The following is an 18376-nucleotide window of genomic DNA, read 5'->3' as shown; positions in this document are numbered from 1 at the left end:
AAAGAAAGAAAGAAAGAAAGAAAGAAAGAAAGAAAGAAAGAAAGAAAATGAGAATTGTAACTAAAAGCTGGAGAAATAGAAGAAAATCTTACGATGCCTTGCCTGGGGCATCCTCCCTTTGCAAACAGAGTGCTGCTTATTTGTGACCCTCTCTCAAAGGTGAGGTTTTGCATTTTCTCCCAGGAGGTGTTTCCTGGTTTAACACCGTGCTGAGCCTGGGTGTAAAGCTCCCGGGTGCTGCAGGGGGGCTGCCCCTCTGCCCACTTCAGCATCGCCCTGGGTGCAAGCTCTCGCAGCCAGCCTCCTTGCGGGAGACATGCTGGGGATGCAGGATGGTGCCCGGCTGCTCCCCTGGAGCTTTCTGCCTGAAAAATAAAACTGAAGCCAGTGAGCTCACGTCAGGTTCGAGTGTTTTATCAGCTGCTGGTGAGACTGTTCCGTGCCAAGAATCCAGATTTACTCACCATGCCGAAGCATTCAGCTGACAAATGATGGCATTAAATAAACCTGTGCCCAAGCATCCTCAGCGCACAGCAGGCGTGGATCAAAGGACTGGAAGCGTGAGCCCAGAAGGATGGCTGCAGTGGTAGGGAGGCATTGCTGGGGCTCACGTGGACAAGACAATGATGTGTCTGGGTTGGAAGCATGTCCAGGTGCCTCTGGAAGCACAGACATGGACTAAAGCCCTCCTGTGGGCCCAGCTCTGCTTCCCCATCGGCCAAATGAGCTCATGCATGCAGCATCCTAATGATGCTCATGGGACCTGGTGGGACCAGGACCTCCTTCCAGGGAAGGCAACATGTTGGGAGCTGGATGTGGGGTTGGAAAAACGTGTTTCCTCATCCGCTCAGTCTGCTATCCTCTGTCAGAATCATTATTTCTTTTTATTTCCCTGCTCCCAGTAGTGTTGAGTGCTAATTACCGCTAATTATTTACAGACAAAACCCAAACACCCGCCCTCCCTCTGAGAGCTGGCAGCGATCCCTGGCATCCCCACTGCCGTGATCAAATGAGCAGCCTCTGGCTTTCCTCTCCTCTTTGCAGAACTACACCAACTGCAGCTGCATCTCCAGAAACGGGACGGGGGGCTTTGCCAAGCCCGGGACCTGCGGCACCGGCTGCTCCCACCTGCTCCTGCCCTTCGTGGTGCTCTCCTGCGTGGCAGGGATCCTTGCCAGCACGTCCCACACGCCGTCCTTCATGCTCATCCTCAGGTGAGGACACCAGGGTGGCCCGGGTGAAACCTCTGGGTGCTCCTCTGAGGACACAGAGAAATTTGGGAAAGTGAGGAGCAGGGAGGAAGGGTCTCTCCAGCTGGGGGACTGGGGTGAGCAGCTCCTCCTGCTGTTTTTATGGGGTTTTGGTACATGTTGGTGGGGCTAAGGGAGAGCAGGGCTTCCCTGCTCCTCTCATCTGGCCACGCACGTGGCAGCCCATCTTCGCCCTTTGGTCCTGCAGCCCTCCTGCTCCTTCTCCCCACCCACGGCTGATACTTCAATAATGAGCTATGCCATTAATTAATCACTTTTTAATGCAGCTCTGTGTTAAGCTAGGAGGTTTAATTGCACATCATATATAAATGATACCTTCAAGCCCATTTCCGTGGTTAATGCACTCAGAACAGTTGCTTTTCAGGGAGGAGCTGTGGTTAAAGCCTATTTTTACCTCGACCCCCAGGCAATATTAAATCACTATTTATGCCATGAGTGAGCTCTGCATAAGCCAGAGAGAAAGGAAAAGGTGTGCTGCCACCCAGCATCCTCTCGGTGTGACCCCAGCAGGAACCACAGCCCAAAATGGGCTGAAAAAAACTGGGCTGACACCAAAATATACCCTGGGACAACACAACACAAAGAAAGTCACATCCTCAATGGGTAAATCACTTTTTCAGTTACAGAAAGCCATCCTTGTTCTGCTTGTTCGGCAGAGCCAGTGGCTATAATGTTTGTGTCTTACTCATACAGGCTCTTTAAATTAAAAGCAAAAATACTTGGCCGAGCTCCTCCCTGTTTCCTGCGGGGCTGGCTAGGTTTTGCAGGCCAAGAAAATACTGCGGTGAGCTTCCAGCCCTAATGAATGAACCGAGGTCCTTTCTGCTGACCTCAGTGGGAACTGCCCCAGGATCTTGGTGGCTGAGCTGGAGGGTGACTTTCTGGGTGGGGGTGCTGTACTGGATGCCATGCCAGGGAGGGAAATATCCGTCCTTGCATAAGTGCAGCAGGGCACGCTTTCAATTTTATTTATTTATTTATTTATTTTTCAGGAGCATCCAGCCTGAAGACAAATCGTTTGCAGTTGGGATACAGTTCATGCTGCTGAGAATTTTAGGTAAATCAAAATCCGTTGAAATGCCACCCTGGAAAATCATGGCAGCTCTTTGGAATTTATGTGGATTTCATCCCTGAGCCGCCCCAGGGCTGCAGAAATGTTCTCTGCTCAGAGTTTCACGCTGTTCTAAGCCTCCCAGGCTGTGCGTGATGGGGAGGAGAAGAGGCATCTCTGTCGGGGTGCATCTATGTGGCTAAGTGAAAGAGGGCAGGGGTCCAGGAGGACAGCCTCTGGCTGTGTGCCAATACTCCCACGTTTGCCCCCGTGTATCAGGGTGGCTGCAAATTTCATTTCCCCATATCCCACTGGTTATTTTTCATGAGGTGGGAATTCCTTTTCACCCGGAGGCCCCCGGAACTGCAGGCAGATGGGGCTGGGTCTGTCCCATACAGATGCTCCCGTACCATAACAAAGCCCCCTCTGCTTGCAGCGTGGATGCCGGGACCCGTTCTGTACGGCAGCGCCATCGACACCACCTGCATCCTCTGGGAGAAGAAGTGCGACAGGAATGCAGCCTGCAGATACTACGACAACAACCTCTTCAGGCACAGGTAGGGCTGGTGGTGGGGACAAGGGCTGCGGGGGAAAGCGGCCTTTTATGCCATGGGAGTGCCCTTAATAACATGCTCTTATGGTCAGCCCTGCAGTGGTCAAGCAGTTGGACTTTGTAGGTCACTTGCATCTGTTCTGTTCTTTGGTAAGCAAGCAGGGGCCTCACATCCCTCTGTCCTCTGCTAATTCCCAGTGGTGTCCAGGAAGGGCTTGGAGGGAAGTCATTGGCACGAGCCAAAAACATGCCAAGGAGAATGCCTGGCCCAACCCCTTTGCCACCACTCAACGCTGCATCGCCCCTCAACACTGCCTGCAAGCTGGTGCGGGGACCCTGTAGGGTACTTTGCACCCTAGGGCCCATCTTCCAACAGGGAGACACACAGAGGACACCAAAACTGACCTGTGTGCCCTGGAGGGGCTGGAAGGGAGCTGTAGGTGTTTTTGTGTTCCCACTGCAAATTCATCCTTGCTAAACAAGTCCCTGCCCGGTAGCTGCAGCAAGTCTTATCCACCCTCAACCCCAAGGCATGTTTTTATCTGCCTCCTTTCTACCAGGAGATGTGATCTGTTACCCCAACACCAAAGAGAAGGGTTTGATGGCTATTCCTCTTCTTTCTGCCATCCTTCTTAGGAGCTCAGCTTGCAGCTGAGTGGGGCCAGCTCTGCCCGAGCAGCCTGTCCCCATGCTTGGTGTCTTCTGGCTGCCTGGGGACATTGGGTCTTGGTGCTTGGTGCACGCAGCAAAGCCCTTGCTGCCCTGATTGATTATGTTTCCACACCACAGGTATCTTGGTCTCCAGTTTTTCTTCGAGGTGGGCGCTTTCCTGTGCTTCGTGACCGTCTATATGATCCTCAGGAGGCAGGAGATGGAAGCCAGGAATGTGCCAGAGACAAAGACAGACCCGGAGAAGAAGAAACTGGCAGAAAGCACCACAAAGAGCCCAGAATCCAAAGTCTGATGCCAAAAATGTGAATTGTCATCCATGCCCAGGGAGGCGAAGCCGTGTGAATCACCCTGCACTTGAACTGTGAAGGGCAGATGCTTGGGGCGATGGACAACGGGGCTGCTTCCCACCTTCCTCTGTAGTGCCTTGGGAGCCCATCCACGCGCTGTCCTGCACCCATCTCCACGTGAGCGGTGCAGGTGGCACCTTCACGTGGGGTAGTCCACGCACATTAACCCTTGGACACTGCAGTTTTCTGGATTTATATCCTCCAAAGTGTTTGTTCCTGCTGACAGTCTCAGTGGTGCCAGCACTAACCATAAGCCAGAGACCAGAGAGTTGTTGGCTTTTTTTTTTAAGAAAAAAAAAAAAAAAAGAATAAATGATTTTTACAAAAAGTGTTTTGTAGTGAACCCTTGAAGGATGGTCTGTCCTTGCTCCCCCAAAAGCTAATTATTCTTGTTCCTTCTGCTCTTGTAAGATGTTCTCTATCCTTGAAGGCTTCACCCAGCTCCAGATGATGCTGGTGGGATTTTTGCCTAGGCTATGTGCCATTGCCATGCCTCTCCAGGCTGCTGTGCGGGAGATGCTTTGTTGGCAGGAGTGGACGGGTGATAAGGGGCAGGGAGGAGGGTGCTGGGGAGGGATAGGCATTAACAGGAACCTCAGATCCAGGCAAGGAGAGAAAATCAACAGCTGCAGGCTTGTAGCACCTTGGCAGCATAGCCACGTTTTGCAGTAATAATAAAAATAACTCATTTTTGCATTATCTATGCTTGCCACAGTAACTTACTGAAGTACATAAGCATTAAGATTCCTTCCCATCTTCTGGTCTGGGAAAGGCAGAACTTTTCCCGGGGGTGCAGGACCAGAAGGGGAGCCCAGTCCTTTTGCAGACTGGGCAGAGCTCGTGGTTAATGTGTTTGACCACGGAGCAGGCAGCCTCACTGTGCTCCTTGAAGGGGTTACTGTCAGAGGCAGCTGTAATTACAGGGCAAAGGTCGAGCCTGGTATTATTTTGGTGCAGCTTCCCCTATTTTCTGCATTCTTTCTCTCTCAGGGCTCCTTTCCACTCGAGTGTTGATTATGTTGGTGGCCTCATCCCATCAGCGTGCCATCGCAGACCGTTGATACCTTGTAATTTTTGGCTCCAGAGTGGAATTCAGTAGTAAAACCAAAACTTCTAATTTCAGCCCAAATATGCAAAGGAAAAAGCAAATACACTGTGGAGAAAATCCATTAACTCCTCACAGCCTGGCAGCTGGTCCTACACTAAGGTTTGGGATGTGCTGGGGGCAGGGGGCCTGACCACGGTAGGAGGGAACTGGGTGGGCTTTAAGGTCCCTTCCAACCCAAACCCTTCTGTGATTCTATCAGGGATTTTTCTCTCTTTCCCTTCCCATGGCTCTGCTCCAGGCTCTCAGCTTTGCCCCCTCTTTCCTGCCTGGCTTTGGGCTCTGCTGAGGTTTTGTTGCCCTTTCCCACTCCGTGACCCTGTGATTCTAACCACAAGCGTCAAAAAGCAAAATCTGGGGGGTCTGCACTCTTCTCACTTTCCAAGTCATGACTAGGTAAAATAAGCTTCCAAACCAATTTTGTCAGCAGGTGTGGAATAGGAATGAATTTTGGGGGGAGAGGAGGAGGGAAGAGGCAGACCACGATGTTCAGAGTGGTTTCTCCAGCCCCTGGCAGCCCACGAGTTTGCGGCACCCTCCCTGCACCCAGCAGAGAAGGAAGGTCTTTCCTGGCTAAGCGCAAGCCCTCGGCTTGCAGGCGGTTTCCTGCCTTGTTCAGCCCAACCTCAGGCTGCTCCAGGGTACTTTCCAAACCCGAGCAAGCTGACAACAACACGATTTGTTTCCTACAGCACAAAAAGCACGGTGTGCTGAGCCAGGAGTGCCCCTGGGCTGGGGGGGAGAAAAATTTGGGCAGGGGCTGGAGCCCAAAAGGCTGCACCGCTCACCAACCTGTGGACCAGACCATGCTCAGGAGCACTGGAGGCCACCACACAGGTCCAGGAGTTCTGGTCCACCAGCACGGTCCTTCTGCAGCATCTCTGCCATCCCTTTCCTCATTTCTTCAGCTGCATCCCACGCTGCAAGGATCAATCCATCCCTCGGCCCCAGCGGTGCCCAGGCTTTCTGGGCTCCTGGGGCAGGCAGAAGGCACCCGCACAATTGCCAGACCATCATATTTTTTTTTTTTTTCCTGCAATTTCCATTAATTTGGGCTGGAGGTTCTATAAAGAGAAATAAAAACACTTCTCCCCTTCTTATCTTCTGAGCTCTTTAATAAATGTGTTGCAAGTGGCTGAGTTGCAAGGGAAGGTGAAGGGAAGGCTGCTTGGAAAGGCTCCAAGCAGGAAAGGTTTGGAGGGAGGTAAAAGCCAGGAAACCTGGCAAGATGCTAAGCACCAAGGGAGGAGGAGGAGGAGGAGGAGGAAGAGCATCTACTGCAGGGCAAGCAGCAGGTGGGGGGTTGCAGCAAAGTGAGGTGCAGCATCTGGGGCTTGTGCTGCTGTGCTCTGCCAACTCCTCCCCAGAGTTTTCCCCCTGGAGCTGGCTTAAAACAGATTTCACAAGCCACTTAGGGGTCTGCCTTAGGCAGCAGGCAAAAAACACGTAGGGGTGGATAACACAAGTCAAGCCAGCTGTGCTGCAGCTCCACTGACTTCAGGTCTTGCTCCTCTGTGCTCCAGGGAGGCTGGAGGTGATCAGTTATAGCAGGGCAGGTATAGCAAAGCCATCCGGGAGCTGGATGCACCGCGTGTTTTGTAGCACTACGGGCTGCAGACCTGGAGGCAAAACGATGCTTCTTGGGCCAGTGAGAATTGCACAGGGGCAAGAGGACGATTTAAAGCAGGAGGTAAGAATATTTCTCCAACTAGAAGAAAGGTTGGCCAAGTAGGAGGAATCTGTCAGGGGACACAGGCTCCAGCAAAGGCAGCAAAGCAGTGGGCAGAGACAGCTAGCTCTGCAGGAAAAAAATTGCCAGGGCTTGGACCTGTTTTTCTGTAGAGTCACCACCACTAAATCACCCTGTTCATGTCAATCCTTTGCAGATTCATCTGTGGTCTATGGCATCTTTGCATCACATGGTGATGCTCTTTTTACATATGCTTTTAATGCAGTGGCTGGTGTCCAGTGCAGTGCAGTCTCCAGTTTTAATAACTACCGACCAGAGCATTGTAGGAGCCCATGGAGTGCTCAGCTGAGGACCAGGAATCAGAGAAGTGTCATAAGAGACCTGGTTGGCAGGACCAGCACTGGCACTGGATGAAGGCTGCACCACCTTTCTGGTGAAAAGGGTTCCTCCTGAACCTCCCAGACCCTCCTTGGGGCTGTTTTCCCCTGCTGAGGCTGAGAAAAGTTCAGTTCCACCTCTGTCAGGGCCCTTCAGGGGCTGCAGGATGGCTTTGGATCTCCCTTAGCATCCTTTTGGGCACCCTACATGGACCCAGCTCCTCAACTTCTTCTCACTGACAGCGTGCCCCACGTCCTCCACAGACGCTCTCCGATTTTCCCCATCCCTCTTGAATTGGGAGCCCCAGACCTAAAATAAGCCCGAAGTGGGTTTATTTTAGCCCAGATAATGAACTTTATACCAATTTCTGGCTTGATTGCCTACATGTCCATGAGATGAAGCTCCCCAGCTTGCTCAAATCTCTGTTGCAAAATTAGCACACTTCCTCCTGCCCTTCCTTAGGGGACACAGGGGAAAACCTGGTTGTGCTCCTCTTGACAACAACTTTGTTTTTATTTATCTATCACCCTTTGGCCTTCCCCTTTTTTGCAGTCAGCAAACCCAGCAGATCCAACTTCTCTCTCCGGCTTGTGTTTCCTAAACCTAATAAATCCATCGCTGCCACCTCCGGGCTCCCTCTGGTTCCTTCATGTGCAGCACCCAGCTGGGCGCAGCTTCGCCTCCAAGCCCCCATCACCCTGGGGACCCGGTGGCACCGTGCCCATGGCCCCGCTCGACTGCAGGGGAGGGATGAGGGAGGCTGTGGGGAGCAGCACAACGCAGCAGCAAACCCAGTAATTGTTCCAATTTGATCCAATTTCCCCGTGATTTAAGCCCTTGCTTGCAGCAGAGGAACCCACACCCCAAACCTTCACCTCCGTGAGGGTTTCCAACAAGTTGCATGCTGTGGACAGCAGCACCGGTGCCACCCGTGGCGTTTTAACCCCTTCCCACTAAATATCTTATCCACCAGGCTGTAGTCTTCAGCCCACAAATAGTCACTGTTGGTTCCAGGCCCTGCAGGCTGGAGGAGGAAAGGAGGAGAAAACCATCAAGAGGAGAAAACCATCAGGAGAAAAAAACCATCAGGAGGAGAAAACCATCAGGAGGAGAAAACCATCAGCAGAGTCTGCCAAAGGTTCAGTGAACCTGGTTCATCGCTGGCTGTCTGAGCTGAACCAAGGCACTCATGGAGCTGAGAGCTACTTATAGCTAAGCACGATGCTCATTCTTCTGAAAAAGAGCAAAGCTGGAGCTTTTAAATGACCCAGAACCCCCTCGGGCTGTTTATCTCTGCTGGTTCTCTCCCCGTGGTGCTCCTGGCACCTATAAATGTGTGTCTGAAAGGGAGGAACGCACAGCTTGGGAGGGTCTCCTAAGTTCCCACCAGGATGCTGCAAAGACCTGTCAAGCAAATATTGAACCTCTATCAATTAACCCCACAATCCACAGAGGTTAGGGCTCCTGAAGGATCTTAGAAAGGGAAAACTGGGAAATGAGGGAGATGCAGACCCCCCGTCTTAACCCTGACCACCAGAAATACGGTGAAGGATTCAGTAATCGACATATGAGCACTTGGAGAATGATGCCATGGATTGCCACAGAGAAACCACATCAAACATTTAATTTCTCACCTTGGCATGTAGCTGGCCCTCCTGGGGAAGCACCTTGACTGCAGTAATGATTTTGACCCTACCCGAAAATATTCCCATAATTTTCAGCCACAAGAAATTACCAGGCAGAGAGGAGGAAAAGAGAAGACATAATTGGGAAAAGAGCAGGCATAGTTGGGAAAAGAGCAGGCATAATTGGGAAGCTTCCCTTCCAGGGGCTACGGGCAGTTTCCTGCCTACCCAAAGGGATTTATCTAGCAGAATCTCACAAGGGTCTGTCCTGTCTCTGGCACCGATCGATAGTTTAATTAACGGCTTGGATAATGAGACAAAGAGGAGCTAATAAAACTTCTGCCTGAGGTCACCGGCACTGCAGATGGCAGGATTAGCATTCAAATCATTTGTGGCAAATTGGAGAAACATCCCGAAATCGATGGGCTGGGATTCGACACGGAGAGAAAACGGGGAAGGAGGGCTCGGTGGAGGAGTGGGGAAAAAAATAAATGCAATGAGGTGCAGGAGCAGAGTCCAAAGCCCTGGGTCCCCATCAGTGGAAGGCTTTGGGAACAGGAGATGCCTGTACCAGAGCCACAGGATCCCAGAATGGTGGGGTTGGAAGGGGCCTCTGGAGGACGTCTGGGTCAACCCCTGATCACAAAGGGCGTCCCACCAGCCTAACCCAAAGCCACAAGCAGGGGGCTGTTGGTAGGGCACCGTCTTTCCTTAAGCTGTAATAGAGATGAGCCTGTGGAGCCCCTTCCAGCCCAGTTCCAGGCTCTGCGCGAGGCAGTGACAGAAGTGGAGAGGAGGAACAGAGGGGAGGTCTGTTCCTGAGCTTATAAATCTCATTAATGACCCAAGAGGTTATTGCAAGATCCATATATATGGCAGTAATGCCCCAGATTGCATCAGGTACGGTTGCAAATGTAAAAGGAGAGAAGAGCTCATCCTATAAAGCATCAGACAGGTGGGGAGCAGGAAAACCTGCGTCTGGGGTTTCTGCTGTGGCCAATGTCTCGGGCAGGTCAGGGAGCAGTGCAAGGTGCTGCTGTGAAAAAAATAATAATAATAATAATAATTTAAAAAATGAATTAACGAGCTGTGGAAGGACCATCCCATGCCTGATGTGACCTCCTTGTCCTTTGGCTGGAGCATGTGAGGACATGGGGAGACCGCAGCTGCCTGAGTAAATCTGAAGGGTGGGATCTTCCTTACAGTGGTTTTAAGCTCCCATCAATTAATTTAATGTCAATTGCATTAAATTGGCATTCACCAGAATTCACCTGCTGTGCTCTGCAGAGAAGAAACAATCCCTTGCACCCTGAGACAGAAAACTTTTGTCCCAGTATTGCCAAATTGAGTGTTTCCCTACTTATTTCTGAGTGCCCTCCCTTCTTTTTTTTTTTCTCCAGCTTTGCTTACTTGAAGGTCCAAGACAAACAGAGCAGAATAAATCAGGAAGCCTCTTCTGCGTCTGGAGACAGGTTGAGTAATGATTACTCTTGAAATACGAAATTCATCTTTTGGGGCTTAATGCACTCGTAACAAAGTTGTTGTCGAAGGCTTTGAAATCACTGCGGCGAGGGAACAACGCCCCTTATCCCCCAGATCTGATAAGGGCTGACGCTGCGCCACTGAGAATATTCCCAGCTCCGTCCTGATCTGTTGCTTTCAGGGCGCTGAAGGACACGAGTGCTTTCAGACGGCGCCGATAAAGGCTGCCGTAACATTTTAATCCCTCTCACCTCACTTTTCTAGTTAAAATGTCATTTGCTAAGGAGACCGGAACCTGAGATGGTTCCAAGCTCTGCACACCATTATAATTTTCCAAGCAAACCTCAGGGGGAAAATAAAAATAAAAAATAATAAAAAAATCCCCAGCTCAACTTGACTTTGAAATCTTCTGGCTGTTGTACGAGCTGTTAAATAAAGGTTTCCCTCCTCTCCATCCCCACCTCCGCTTCTCCCAGCACCATGACCTCGTAGCACGCTGGGACTGGCCCTATCCAAACGGCACCCAAATGGAGAGAAACCTGCAAAGATTCGCAGAGATTTTCTACCGGGCAACCCTGGAGAAAATGTGGAGACATGGATAAAGCGGTGTCCTGGGGCTCAGAGGCCACCAGGGTGGACAAGGAGATGTGTGAAGGGTCCTGAAGGCACAGAGGCTGCAGGACAAGCAGAGTCTGTTGGGACAGAGGGGACAGAGGACAAGTGTTGGAGAGGAAGGGGTCCCATAGCCAAGAACAACACTCCTTACAGCTGATGCCTCTTGCTGCTTTCAGACAGCCTCCGGAGAAACAGGGTGTAGAGAAAGGTCTCCTCTCTTCGTCTCCTCCAAGTGTTTCCAGGGTGGGTACCGGCTGTGCACCCTTGGGTGCGCCCCTGTGCCCCCGCTGGGGTCTGTGATGGGGATGCTGGGGTTGGGAGGCTGAGAAATGGGCACACCAGCAGGAAACGAACTGGGAGCACTGGGGAGAGCCCCGCTCCCACCCAGGTGTGGGTCCTGCTCACACCGCTGCCCCTGGTGCAGACCAGCGATGGCACGGAGCTGGCAGCATGTCCCATCCCCTCAGGGACACAATGGAGCTGTGCCAAACCCGGGGCAAGAAGCTTTGCAGAAGCTTAGATTCACAGAAGCCAAATCGGGCAAGATTTTGAGGCAAAAAAAAAAAATACCCCTTGCACACCTCTTCCCAAAAAACAGCTTGTCATTGCTTGATGATCCTTATGGGTCCCTTCCCACTCGGGATATTCTGTGATTCTATGATTCTAGGTCTTGCAGCGAGTCCTGTTGGATCATTTTCCTGCACCCGGAGCAGGCGGAGGCAGCGTCCTCGTGTCGGTCACCGCCGGCAGCAAAGCAACACAGCCTGGGGTCCACGCTGGGGTTTGTCCTTAAGCAACGCTGAAGGCATCTTGGCACACGAGGCAATGCGTTGCTCTGGGACCGTGGTGGTAATGACAGGCAGCTCGGAGGAAATTACAGCCTTATTGTTTCCAGGAAGCTGGAGAAAAGCTGCAATTAACGGCCCAGCGTGCCAAGGCCGTTCCCTGAAATCCCAGCTGCAAAGTGTCCAGGATTCCCCGTACCTCTGGGGAGCAATTGCAGAAGATGTTCTGGGAACGGAGGGTCCGGAGGTGAGGGGCAGCTCAGAGAGCAGCAGTCTGCGGCGATTTGGGCTCGGTGCTGGCTGCAGAGAGCATGCAGCCAGGGCATAATTCGTCCCCATGGCGCCTGGCTCCTCTGCGGTCCCCACTGTCCCCTTCCCAGCCCCATCAGTTCCAAGCCGCGAGCATCTGTCCTCTACGGTGAAGCTGGGAGGTGATTCAGCTTGTCCAACAAATCCCCTACAGAGATGTCCACAAGACGTCTTCTGGTGGGAGGTGTCCCTGCCCATGGCAGAGGTTGGAGCTGGATGACCTTTAAGGTCCCTTCCAACCATTCCAAGCTTCCATGCCTCCGTGTGCTCTCTTTCTGTCCCCTTTGAAGTCAATTTTGCTGTACGAATGTCGATGTCACTCAAGACACAAGGCTCCTAAATGTTTAAATTTGTTCCTGCATGCCCCATCCAGCAAGGGCATCCCATGGGGACAGACACGAGCTGCAGCAGGGCCACCGAGCAGCTCGGGTGAAGACCCCAAAGGAGCTACGATGGACCAAGAAGTTTTCTGTCCACGCGTCCCTGTGGGAGAGGGCAAAAGGAGGGGGGTAACGAGGGTTAATGTGGATCCTGCCCTGCCTCCTTCCAACAAGAAATTTCATGTTTATTTTTCTCCAGAAACGTATAAGAATAGTAAAGGTTGTCCGGGTACCTGGGGGGAAGCTGCTCCTTCCGCTTGTTTATGGGCTGGGCAGCGAGAGAATTGCGCAGGCGGTGGGAAACGCAGGGGAAGGGGATGTTCTCCAGCACATCCCCTTCCGACCAGGAACAGGTCCCCCCGCAGGGAGCCCCACGTCCATAAATTGGAAAGATTTCATCATTCTTCTGCGTGTCTCCTCCAGGAAGAGCAGACAGCACGCGGTCCCCTCCGCTTGTAAATACTCCGAGGGGCACAATGGCTCTGCAGGCAGGGGGATTAAACCTTGCCAAAGACAACAGAGGTGCTGCGACGGTTCAGGACCGCTTGTGAGCTAAGCGGCCGAGTCCTGAAGAGCGTGGTTTGGTCAAACACGGCAGAGCCTGAGCGCCCTCGGGCCCCGTTGGGCTGGGGGTCCCGGAGGGCAGCACGTGGTGGGGCTGAGCCCAGCCCCGGGGGGCGGTGGGGGGCCTTCAAGCTCGGCTCTGATCCCTTCTGGTCCATGCGCAGCTGCAGCCTTAATTTAAAAACACTTAATTTGAAATGAAACGAAATGAAATGAAATAAAAATAAAGTAAAATTAAAAAAAAAAATAAAGTAAAATAAAATAAAGTAAAATAAAATGAAATAAAATGAAAATAAAGTAAAATAAATAAAATAAAGTAAAATAAAATAAAAATAAAGTAAAATAAGGTAAAATAAAATAAAATAAATAAAATAAAATAAAGTAAAATAAAATGAAATAAAATGAAATAATAAAGTAAAATGAAATAATAAAGTAAAATAAAATAAAGTAAAATTAAATTAAAAACAAACAAACAAACAAAAAAAACTTTTAAACCAGGTCCCCTCCCATTGCCTGGGTGTGCTTAAAAAATAGAAAAGGGGGGAAGAAATTATCATAATAATAATAATTAATTATACTAATAAATAGGGAGGGAGAAGGAATTGAATAAAAGCACATCAGGAGTGAAAGGAGCAGCTGGAGGGTGAAGGGGAAGGCACCCAGCCAGCGGTGGAGGAGAAGGCTCTGGCTCATCCTCGCCTTCATCTTCACAAGCAGCAGGGTTTCTGGCCCCATTTGGGGCACTTTATCCCATGGGGACCCCTTGCACGTGTCAGAGCAACCTGGGGAAGAGTTGCTGGGAAAGCCTCGCCCCACGGTTTAACCCCATTGTTTAATAACCTCCACGTGCTGCCAGGCAGCCGAGCGCGCCCACCCCTGCAAGGCGGAGGTCTCTGCCTTACACAGCTGGGCAGAAATTAAGTTATCAGAGCCTGATAACTTAATTTGGTGGCTGTGATGGATTTCTGATGGAATTTCATGGAATCCCTGATTCCGTGATTGTGGCTCTGCAATAAATAATAATAATAATAATAATAATAATAATAATAATAATAATAAAATAAACCACAGTGCTTTAGTGGGGTAGCAGAGTTACTGATAATATGATAACCCCTATCACGGGACAACCTGGGGGTATGAACAAGCCTGGCCCCATGGCATCAACTTTGTATAGAGTGAAGGGATTTGGCTTGGAAAGGTTGGAGAGGAAGAGGTTGGGAGGAGAAACCCGGATGGCTGGGCCTCCCCGAGGCATCGTGCCCCGATCCCTGGGATGGGGACTTGGGGATCTGCTGAGTTTGTGCCCGGAGAACAACAGCAAAGTCACCGCCAGGACGCAAAGCCCACGCAGACACCCACCCCCACGCTTCTGGGTGAGCGGTGGTTCTGTCATTCTCATTCATTCTGGAAAGAAAAGGGAAAAAAAAAAAGAACCCACAAAACCACCGACCTGTGCCACGGGAGGGGTCCCCGCTCAGCTTTCCCATCCACTCCACAAGCCCTGGCGCCCACACTGAGCATGTTCCCATGCTGGTTTCTGATGTTCCCCTGATCCCAGCAGAGGAACTGCGGTTCTCCCCCTGTGCTTTTTGGGTGAGCACACTCCAGAGAAGACTGGCGAGGTCAGTGGGGAGAGAAATGAACACCGTGCACGCCACGAGGCTGTTGTAGCAGGGATGGATGGAGCAAGCACCATTTATCTGGTGCCGCTGTGTAAGTCCGGCCAAGGAGAAATGGGAATTTTGGGGGAAATTCCAGGCACAGAGATGGGATAAGGAGCACAACATGGCACCGCTGTATCACAGAGCCCTGGGTTCAGTAGCAGCTGGGATGGACGGGTGGGATCTGCAGGTTACAAGAGAGCAAGCCCACGGTGTGGCACAACAACCCAAGGAGCACGGTGGTCTTGTGTGTCCTCGTGCATGTGTCTGCGCGTGCCAAAGACACCCTCCTGCCCCCCAGACCCCAATCAGGGGTCTTCAGAAGCATTCTGGAGCTGGAGGGAGGTGGCGTGGGAGGCTGAGAAGGATGATGAGAGGAGGAGCGGTGTTGTGGAGCCCTCCCTGTGCTCTTCAGCCAAGCTGAGCTTTGCCTTTCCATGGGCCTCACCAAATGCTCTCTGTGCACTCCTGAGCTGCCTGGTCGCTGTGTCATCTCCGATCCAACCCCCCGAGGTAGCCACAAGGATTTAGGGTCCCTTGGACAGGCGCAAGGTGGGAATCCTCGAGCTGATCTGGAGCAGAAGCAGCTCAGGCACAAGCTCCGAGCCAGTTCAGCACTGCAAGTAGAATGCTCCACCTTGCAGTGGACCTTGGCCCCGTGAGCCAAAGGATCTTTGCAGATCCCAGTGGTTGGGTGGAAGGGTTTTCCATCTCAAGCTAACCAGCCTCTCCCTCAGCATTTCTGGAGGGACCAGGAGCTTTCAGAGGAGGGATGCAACAAGCCTGGAGCTCCAGGAAGATTTTGGGAGGCTGATGAGTGTCTGCAGCTCCCAGCGAAGCTCAGTGGCCAACAGCTGAGGTCCTTGGCCAGATGGTGTAGAAAATAAATGTTTTGAAGACAAAGATCAGCCTGACTTTCCCGTGCTGTGAGAGGCTTCAGCTATGTTAAATATTCAGAAAATCTCTCAGGATTCAGCTTGAATCTCCCAGAAGTCTCTGAGTATGGCTAGGGGCCATGTAAGCTCTTTTTTTTTGCAGGGGATGCTCTGCACTTTGCTTACTGACCTGCTGTGAGAAAAAGTGGATTGAAACCAGGGTGCCACGGGCAGCCCGAATCCACCTGCACTGCTGCTGACACGGACAGTCAGAGCCTTTGAGGACAGGGCAAAAAGTCTCTTTGCTTCCTGCAATAATCGTATTCAGACTTCTTAATGAGTAAATTCTCAGGGAAGTGTTGACAATGGCTCTGCAGTCATGGCACAGGTCAGGGCAGAGGATTTCCAGGGCTGGAGGCACTCACGGGCAAGGGGTGGGACAGGGGCTGTCCCCAGCTCCATCACCATCATCACCTTGTCCTTGGGTAAGTCCCTCCTGCCTTGATGTCTCCAGATCCTCCCATGTAAATGCGGCGATAAGTGTTCTTCTCCTCTTCTCGGAGTCCAGTTTCCTTGCTCCTGTTGCACCCTGGTGCAATGGGTATGAGCAGACAGGGCTGCAGACATCCATCCGTCCCTCCCCGACCTTGGCTGGGGCAGCCCATGCTCCACGGGCTGTCGCTGTGCCGTGAGATTGTCTCCTCTCCTCTGCTGGCCTTTCTTAATGGCCATTCTGTGCTTTCTTCTCGAGGAACTGAATGCAATCAGCAATGACAGCGTGCTGAGTCCAGCCCCTGAGAGAGGGCAGACCTGTGAGGAACATATAAAAGCGCGTGTGGCTCCCATGAGAGGGGAACCAGCATTTTCCATCACACCACACAGCAGCCCAGTAGCTTGCAATTTCCTCCCTTCCCCAAACTTCAGCTGTAGCCCTAAGTGCAGGGAATTTCTGAAGTGCTGCGGCTGCACAGACCTCACTGCTGTGGTTTAGGCACGTGTGTGCATGAAAAAGCTTGGTGTAAATGCTGAACAGCCTCCTCCGGGGTGAATCCTCTGGCCAGAGGTGACAGCATCACTGCAGCCGGCCCAGCCTGGCCCCTGGGGCACTGAGCGATCCTCGGCTGGGAAATCCATCCTGAGAGGTATTTTCTTTTTTTTCCTGAAACTCCCTTTTGAAGTAGGAGCTGTGCTGGGACAGGGACACATGCACCGTGAGTCTGATGCTCCTGGGCAGCAAGGATGGAGAGAGAACCTGAAGTTTCATCTGCACGCACACTCGAGTGCATAAGCTGTCCTGCTGGAAAACTTCCAGCCTGCTAGCACCGAAAGCTGTGAGCAGACCCAAAGCAAGCTTCACGTCAACTAAAATCCACGGTGAAGACCTTCTGCACGGTTTTCCTGCCCTCTTTCAGACATTGCCCTCCTCCTGGCACAGCCTTTCGTAGCTCCCGCGGGGACGCCCAAGGCTCAGCCAGAGTTTTGCAGTCTCTCTGCAGCTCGTTTTCACTGCAACACACTTCGCCGCTCGGGAACATCTGAACTAAATCGCACAGCAAAGCCTTTGATCTGCAGCAAACCCCGGTGCAAGTGCCCTGACTCGCTGCTAGAGGCTGTGTCTCCGCCAAAAAATAAGGGGGGCGAGAGGCACAGCCTAGTCCAGGGGTGAAGCTCTGGCCGTGCTGTCCTCCCAGCCACACACTTGGTCCAGAAAAAATGCAGAAGCACCAAGGCAATAATTTATATCACTGACAAAGCCTGGAGCTCGTGGCTCAGCCCCGGCTAGCTGCCAGGGCAGGGAGAGCTGCGAGGCTTTAGCTTTGAGGTAGCATATTTCACTTCCACGTTTGCCTCCCATAAAGGGGAAGAAGCTTAGATCAAGAAAAAATATGTGTTTCTTTTGTACCGCAGAAGCACTGTGTGTCTTCGAGTCTTCTGGGATGCCAGGTCTGTTCCTCTGGGAATCACCTCCTTCCCAAAAGTAAGCTCCAGTCTTCTTCCAAATCAAGCAAAACCAGACCTTTGGTGAAAAAAAAAAAAAAAAAAAATAGATCTTCCGGACTCTCAGCTGAGGGCTCACCTCCAAACAGCCCTCGTTCCTCTCCACAAGGCTGAAAAGCTGTCCTGCTGTCCTCGAGCAGCTTCCCAGCATGCAGGACATGAGCGTGGCCCCCTCTGGGCACTGCTCCCACATCCGTCCCCGTTGGATATCCAAGAATTCAGAGAAGGCAGAGCTTCTTGGCACACCTCTCCATGGCCCATCCGAGCAGCCTGGGGAGGAGGAGGAGGAGGGTTGGAGTGCACGCAGAGGGACGAGGCGATGCTGAAGGCAGCCTGGCTGCCAAGGCAGCTTTGCCATGGCTGCCTCAGCTGGTTTCCAGCCCTGGAGGAAGCTACCTCTTCTCTTTAGGACTGCTCCTATCATTTTTTTATCCTTTTATTATTTTTTTTTTCTCTCTCCTGAAATGGGGACATGAAAACCCCCAGGAAGGACATCCTCTTTCTCACTCAGATTCTCCTCATTTATCCTAGGGAGCGCAGGGAAGGCTTCCCAGCAAGCTGCTAACTCTCTGGTGCTTGTCAGCTAGCAAAAGCACTAAAATATAATATAAAATACTACAATAAAACCTGGGGTAAAGCTCTCAGCTGGTGCATCCACAGGGATAGCACTTTGGGGCTGCTGGAGAAGGGGATGCCACTCACTGGGGTGCTTCCTCTCTGTGCTCCAATCCTCCTTGCTTAATTCCTCTCAGATTTCCTCAGGCACTGAAATAATAGGTGAATTCACAACCCTGCAGCCAGGAGTAAGCCGTGGCATGGGGTGACATCTGTAATTGAGAGCTTTTTAATTGCTGTGCTTGATTAAAGAGAGCTGTTGGCTTTATAAAAGCCAACAACATAAAAGTTAGGAACTCCAGAAACCCGGGGGAGGAAGAAAAGAGGATAAGTTGATGGGACCAGAAAAAAAAAAAAAGAAAAAGAAAAAAAAAAAAAAAGGAAAAAAAAAAAAAAAAAA

General features: G+C 51.5%; 1 protein-coding gene and 1 long non-coding RNA gene across 4 annotated transcripts in view; one reads left to right on the top strand and one right to left on the bottom strand.

Moving 5' to 3' along the window:
- The window catches only part of LOC118169400, a 15246-nt gene extending 14820 nt beyond the window's left edge, over positions 1-426 (bottom strand). The window contains exon 1 of the long non-coding RNA XR_004752072.1: positions 265-426. This is a non-coding gene — a long non-coding RNA (uncharacterized LOC118169400). The remainder of the gene's footprint in view (positions 1-264) is intronic.
- SLCO2B1 (solute carrier organic anion transporter family member 2B1) overlaps positions 1-4205 on the top strand; it is a 69399-nt gene extending 65194 nt beyond the window's left edge. For all 3 annotated transcript variants that reach the window (XM_035330666.1, XM_035330659.1, XM_035330676.1), the window contains 4 exons: positions 1045-1214; positions 2264-2328; positions 2759-2879; positions 3665-4205. In XM_035330666.1, coding sequence (XP_035186557.1) covers positions 1045-1214; positions 2264-2328; positions 2759-2879; positions 3665-3839 — 531 coding nt within the window. In that variant the 3' untranslated portion in view covers positions 3840-4205. The remainder of the gene's footprint in view (positions 1-1044; positions 1215-2263; positions 2329-2758; positions 2880-3664) is intronic.
- Positions 4206-18376: the final 14171 nt, after the last annotated feature.

Source organism: Oxyura jamaicensis, chromosome 1 (assembly GCF_011077185.1).
Source record: "Oxyura jamaicensis isolate SHBP4307 breed ruddy duck chromosome 1, BPBGC_Ojam_1.0, whole genome shotgun sequence".
NCBI classification, from domain to species: Eukaryota; Metazoa; Chordata; class Aves; order Anseriformes; family Anatidae; genus Oxyura; species Oxyura jamaicensis.
The sequence above is the reverse complement of the archived record's forward strand: the minus strand, read 5'-3'. Positions and strand labels throughout refer to the sequence as shown.